Here is a 5,598-nt window from a genome sequence, read left to right as displayed (position 1 = left end):
TCTCTGTGTGTGTGTGTGTGCGCGCGCGCGCGCGCTTTGGTAGTGGCATTCAGATTTCAGAGCATTCAGCACGGGCGGCTGCTGCTATTGACGAACTGACTGTGCCGTGCATTGACGCCTGTGAGCCGCATGTGAACCGGCTAGCGTCGTCTACGGGGCCGAGGGGTTCACGTGGAGCCGGAACAAGAAACTTTTACAGCGACTGGCGTTACATGTGGCGGCGGCAGGGAATTCCTCAGAGGAGGCGATCCGATGCCGGCGCGCCCGGCCCGGACACGCGGTCAGTGGCCGTGCATACGACGCCTATGCCTATGCGGAAGTCCGTCATGTGAATCCGTGGGGTCGGTTTTAATAACCTATATATGCACGGCTGCTACAAATGTCCGCCCCGGGGCCGGCTCGTGATGCGGTTGTATTCAGAATGCTGTGCGCTGGGCACACTACCGTGGCAGAAAAGTGCGCGCGCAACAGGCCAAAAATCAACATGTGAATGTGGTACTGCAACAAGACACCGCCGATCAAGAAATGAATGTCCTTGCTGCCGCCGCCCATCGTCACCGTCCCGTTTCGTTCCGTCGAGGGCAAAGGAGTTTTACACATCAGTGACTGATGAACACATATACCTAGCGTGGTATCCGTTCGAAATGGGAGCAAAAGTCAATATTTTATTTCCATAGAACTATTGCATCTTATAACTAGCCGCTTGGTTTCAACAATATGCCAACATTCTTCGCCTGGAATCTCTTCCCTCCGTAGTCGGTCAAGGGCGAGTAAGTAAGGAAGCACCTCGCCTCAAGTTCTCAACTTCCGTTGTAGGTATCAAATGAACCTGAACGCTTCTCTCCAAAGTGCGAATCAAATTAACACTTGTTTTTTCTTATGAACAGGCCCATAAGATCAGCAAAGACGACACAGTATGAGTAGGCCCGATATAAAATACCGGCCGTCTCAAGCCATAAGAAGTTGACTGAAGCTTCCAAATTCCAAGTCACAGTCACATCACAGTATAGTAGTGGCCACTACTCGCATTGACAAAAAGAATGCAGAAGTACCAGTCACTCGGTCACGGAACACAGAAACAAAAGCAGTACCTGCATTCATTTGTCCATTTGTGAAGTCTTGTATATATACACCGCACCGAACAGGTGAATTAAAATACTGACCATGTGGCAGTAAACTTAGCTGTGGAACGGCCGTCATAGTCCACTGAAAATTACAATGAGCTGATGAGAGGTATGTGTATCTACCTTCCCATAGTCCACTGCGTGGGCCGTGCGTGACCATACAGCAGTGTCCTATGCTTGGCTCCTTTCTTCACGAGGGACAGAAAAAGAGTGGTTAAGCCATCTTTCTATGAAGCAGACTAATTCATTCCTTCTTATTTAGGTATGATCATGACAGGTTGAAAACTGGAGTATGATGCACTCATTACATTTGAGCACTTCAGCCATCTTGTTCACCGTGAACTTCTCGGGCTTTCGCAGAGGGACAGAGGGTAATTCTCGCATATTAACAACTCACAATGATGATCAATTTTCTTCTAAGCAAAGACCCAACATCACTGAACGCGGACTAGAATTTGCTGCGTGAAGAAAAAGTAACAGGAGTAAACCGAGTTACTGACCTTCAGTCTACAGGGCAGGCGATTAACTATTAAGTAGGTTACTGGACTTGCCACATGACGGCCAATATTAGTGTGGTAGCACAACATTACGCCAAGGATCTAAACTAGGTAAGACCTTTTCTAGCTACAATTACCCCTTTGCTTAAGAGTTTGACAGCATTGAGACAAATGGCGGACACTATGGCCCTAGAACATGCAAAAGTTAACATCCATTTTAATTGACAAAGTACCAGGTAAGTATGTTGGCAACCAAACATGCTGTTCAGCATACAACAATTATGGTCCGGAGCTTGCGCTTGCAGATAACATAAAGCTTTTCTGTATAAGCTGTTTCCTTCGGACAGGTTTTAGAAAACATGTTTCTTTTTTTGGAAAAAAGAGGGGGTGGCCCTCCAATTTCTGGCTGGTAAAGAAAAGGAAACCCTCAAAAAGGAAAACTACAGTGCAGGTGGCCAGCGAGCGCTGCATCACACACTGGCTGAGAACCTAGCAGTAAATTCATCAGGCGCAAAAGTTTAGAAGACATGTACTTAAACTGCAATAACATACTTTTTACATCTAGTAGATTTGACTGTGAAATGATTTACTTTGTATTGCAGCTGAAAAACTAACAAGATTCTAGTGGTGAATTTCTGAGAAAGAAGCAGATCACATACCTGCTTCTTTTATGTCCATCACACTCCTCCGAGATATCAAGCACTCAAATTTACCAGATTTATGACTAAACTCCGGCTGATGCCACATCAAAGAGCAGCAAAGATCAATGGTATGTACTACCCAGCTGCATGTGTTTGCCTTTTCTGCCTCTTGATAAGCCCTTCCATCAAAGTTATATACGTTGAACTGTCAACAGACATTCCCTTTTGCATCATCTCATCCAAAATGGCCTTAGCTTCTTTGAATTGCCCACCGGTGCATAGCTCATTTACGCGTTTCGTGTAGGCCTCCAGAGCACTATCTTGTGGATTTCCACCAGTTTCTTCCTCAGTATTACCCTCGTGATCCTTCCCTGACTCTGTTTCACCTACAGAAGAAGGCTTCAAGAGGGGAGAAGAAAAGCTTTGAGACAATTTTCCACTCTCAGATAACTTATGCAGCATACTATGCGCTTCTTCTGGTCTCCCTGCTTCAGATAGTGCAGATAACACAACATTGTAGGTAAACGCGTCAGGCTGCAATCCTCTGACCTCCATATCAGCGAGAAAATGCAAAGCAGCATCAACATCCCCATTTTTGCACATAGCATGTATTAGGGTGTTATATGTGATAACATCAACCTTCTTCCCTTTCTCTACCCATGAGTCAAAGAGCTTCATTGCTTTGTCAAGCTTCCCCTGCAGACACAGTCCATTCATCAAAGTGTTGCAAGTAACAACATCTGGCTTAAAGGAATTTTCCACCATCTTGTTGTGGAACTGGAAGGCATTCTCCAAGTCCCCTTCCTTGCAGTAGGCATGGATGACGATATTGTACGTGGTGTCATCTGGTACCAACCCCTTCTCCATGAGCTCATTCAACTTATCAATCGCCTCTTTCAACCTCCCCATTCTGCCAAGCCCCTTGATCAATGTGTTGTAAGTCGAAATAGTTGGTGTCAACTTCCTCTGAATCATCTCATCCCACAGACGCAGAGCAGGCTCCGGATTATACTCGTTGAAGTAGGCTGCCATCACTGTGCCATAGCTGACTTCATCGGGCACAAAACCCCTTTGGGATGGAGATTGTAGCAGCCCTTGAGCCTCTTCATAACGCTTCTCCTTGCACAGATTATATAGCACGGTATTAAGCGTGAAGGTGTCCAATTTGAGTCCCCTACCGACCATCTCATCCATTAGTGCAAATGCTTTGGCGACATTGCCAGCCTTGCAGTATGCATCAATCAACGTATTATACGTGATCACATCTGGTGCTAAACCTTCATCTGCCATCTTCTTGAAACACCCCAACGCCTCCTCCAATTCCCCATCCTTGCAAAGCCCCTTGATAACAATGTTATGTGTGACCAAAGTCGGCTTCACCCCCTTCTCACGCATTTCCTCGAGCAGCCTCAGTGCATCAGACGAACACCTCCACTTAAAGCACGCATCAGCGAGTGTATTGTAGGTCACTACATCAGGCAACAAAGTGCCGAGCCGCTCCATCTCATCCTTCAGCCTAAACGCCTCATCCACCTTCTCTGCCTGGCACAGCCCAGCGATAAGCACATTGTACGTCCACAGGTCAGGCTCCAGCCCGTTGGCCGTCATGGCCTCCAAGACCTTGGTCGCCTGCTTAATCCACCCCAGCTTCGCGTAAGCCGACACAAGGGTATTGTACGTCGGCCGCGTGGGCGTGATCCCCTCTTTCTTCATTCTCGCCAGCAGAGTCCTCGCCTCACCGAGCATGCCTTTCCGGCAGTGCGCGTGGAGGAGCGTGTTGTAGGTGACGGCGTCGGGGGAGAGGCCGAACCCTTGCATGGTGGAGAGCGTGGCGAGGGCGTCGGCGAGGGTGCCCTTGGAGCAGTGGGTGTGCACGAGGAGGTTGAAGGTGTAGTGGTTGGGGTGGAGGCGGAGCGCGATGAGGGAGCGGAAGGCGTCCAGGGAGGCCTGCGGGGAGGTGGAGGGGCTGCGCGCGAGCGCGGAGAGGACGGCGTTGGCGGCCTGGAGGGAGGGGCGGACGCGGATGCGGCGGCGGAGGGAGTGGAGGAGCTGGGCGGCGAGGTGGGGGAGGCGGAGGCGGGAGTAGGCGCAGAGCGCGGCGTCGGCGAGAGGGGTCGAGGGGAGGTGGCCGAGGAGGTGCCGGTGGAGGTGGCGGAGCGGGTCGAGCGGGACGAAGGAGAGGAGCAGCGGGAAGAGGTGGCGGTAGGGGAGGACGGGGAGGAGCGGGAGGAGGGAGGGCAGGCAGGAGGGCGGCGAGAGGAAGCTGCGGTAGGCGAGGAGCGACTCCGGCGAGGCGAGCGCCGGGTTGGAGGCCGCGACGGCGAGCACGCGCGGGTGGTGGGAGGCGGTGAGGCGCGGGAGGTAGGCGGCCAGGAGGGTGGGCATGGGCACCGGGGCGGGCAGGCGGGACGCCGATACGAGCGCGTCCGCCACGGCCGCGACGAGTGCCGCGTCCGGGTCGGACGCGGTTGCGGCCGAGGCGGAGGTGGACGGCGGGGTGTCCATGGGGAGGAGGGGAGGCGGCGGACGGTGACGGCGCGGCGAGGGGGAGTGGAGAGGAGGGAAGCGGGGAAACTGTGGGGAAGAGAGGACATGGTGGTGTGGGCTGCCCTGCGGGCTGTGGGCTCTGGCCCTGAGACTCTGGTGGACTGTACTCTGGCCCATCAGTAGAGTAGGGTGTTCTAGACTCGAACAAAAATCAGTAGAATTAAACCCCAAAAAAAACAAAAATCAGTAGAATAGGGACTTCACCTTTTTTTAGAAGAAATTGGGACCATACTACCATATAAAAATATGAATTGGTCACTCCATGCATTTGAAAAAGTTCCAGGCTGCATACAAAATAGTGCTGAAATTATGGGCCCAAATTATGGAGGCTGGTTGGGATAGTGCATGATTGGTCACTTTGAGTACTTCATCTGTTCAAAATTATGTGAAGTTCTTTTTTTTTTCCTAAGTCAAACTTATTTTAGATTCAATATAGCATCTACTCCCTCTGTTCACTATTATAGGATGTTTTGGATATTTTTAATATGGACTACATGCACACTGAAATGAGTAAACAAACACACTAAAACACGTCTATACATACATACATTCAATTTAGAAAAAAGTTAGAACATCTTATAACAGTGAATAGAGGGAGTACAATATAAGATTCATTAAAATTCTTCATAAACATACATTTTCACAATCTATATACTATTTACTGTTGTAAATAATAGCCCGTTTTTCTATATAATTGTTTAAATTTAAATACAGCGACGCCGGCAAGCACCGTGCTTTTTCTTGGAAGCATCGCTGATGTGTGGCAATCCTCCCCTCTTCGCAGGATCG

At 49.8% G+C, this 5,598-nt stretch overlaps 1 protein-coding gene across 5 annotated transcripts; it reads right to left on the bottom strand.

Moving 5' to 3' along the window:
• Window positions 1-708: 708 nt before the first annotated feature.
• On the bottom strand, window positions 709-5,111 carry LOC119284820 (pentatricopeptide repeat-containing protein At2g16880-like). Of its 5 annotated transcripts, none has more exons than XM_037563985.1 (3): window positions 2,281-5,111; window positions 1,164-1,582; window positions 709-1,091 (listed from the first exon to the last, which is right to left on the bottom strand). In XM_037563985.1, the coding sequence occupies exon 1, from the start codon at window positions 4,924-4,926 to the stop codon at window positions 2,398-2,400; it is 2,529 nt and encodes an 842-aa protein (XP_037419882.1). In that variant the 5' UTR covers window positions 4,927-5,111; the 3' UTR covers window positions 709-1,091; window positions 1,164-1,582; window positions 2,281-2,397. The 5 variants fall into 5 exon arrangements, with proteins under 5 accessions (XP_037419882.1, XP_037419883.1, XP_037419881.1 ...); XM_037563986.1 differs by having other exon boundaries at window positions 1,082-1,312; window positions 1,433-1,582; XM_037563984.1 differs by having other exon boundaries at window positions 1,082-1,582.
• Between the last annotated feature and the right edge of the window lie 487 nt (window positions 5,112-5,598).

Source organism: Triticum dicoccoides, chromosome 4A (assembly GCF_002162155.2).
Source record: "Triticum dicoccoides isolate Atlit2015 ecotype Zavitan chromosome 4A, WEW_v2.0, whole genome shotgun sequence".
Classification (NCBI taxonomy): domain Eukaryota; kingdom Viridiplantae; phylum Streptophyta; class Magnoliopsida; order Poales; family Poaceae; genus Triticum; species Triticum dicoccoides.
Note: the sequence above shows the minus strand (reverse complement) of the source record. Positions and strands in the feature narration are given on the sequence as shown.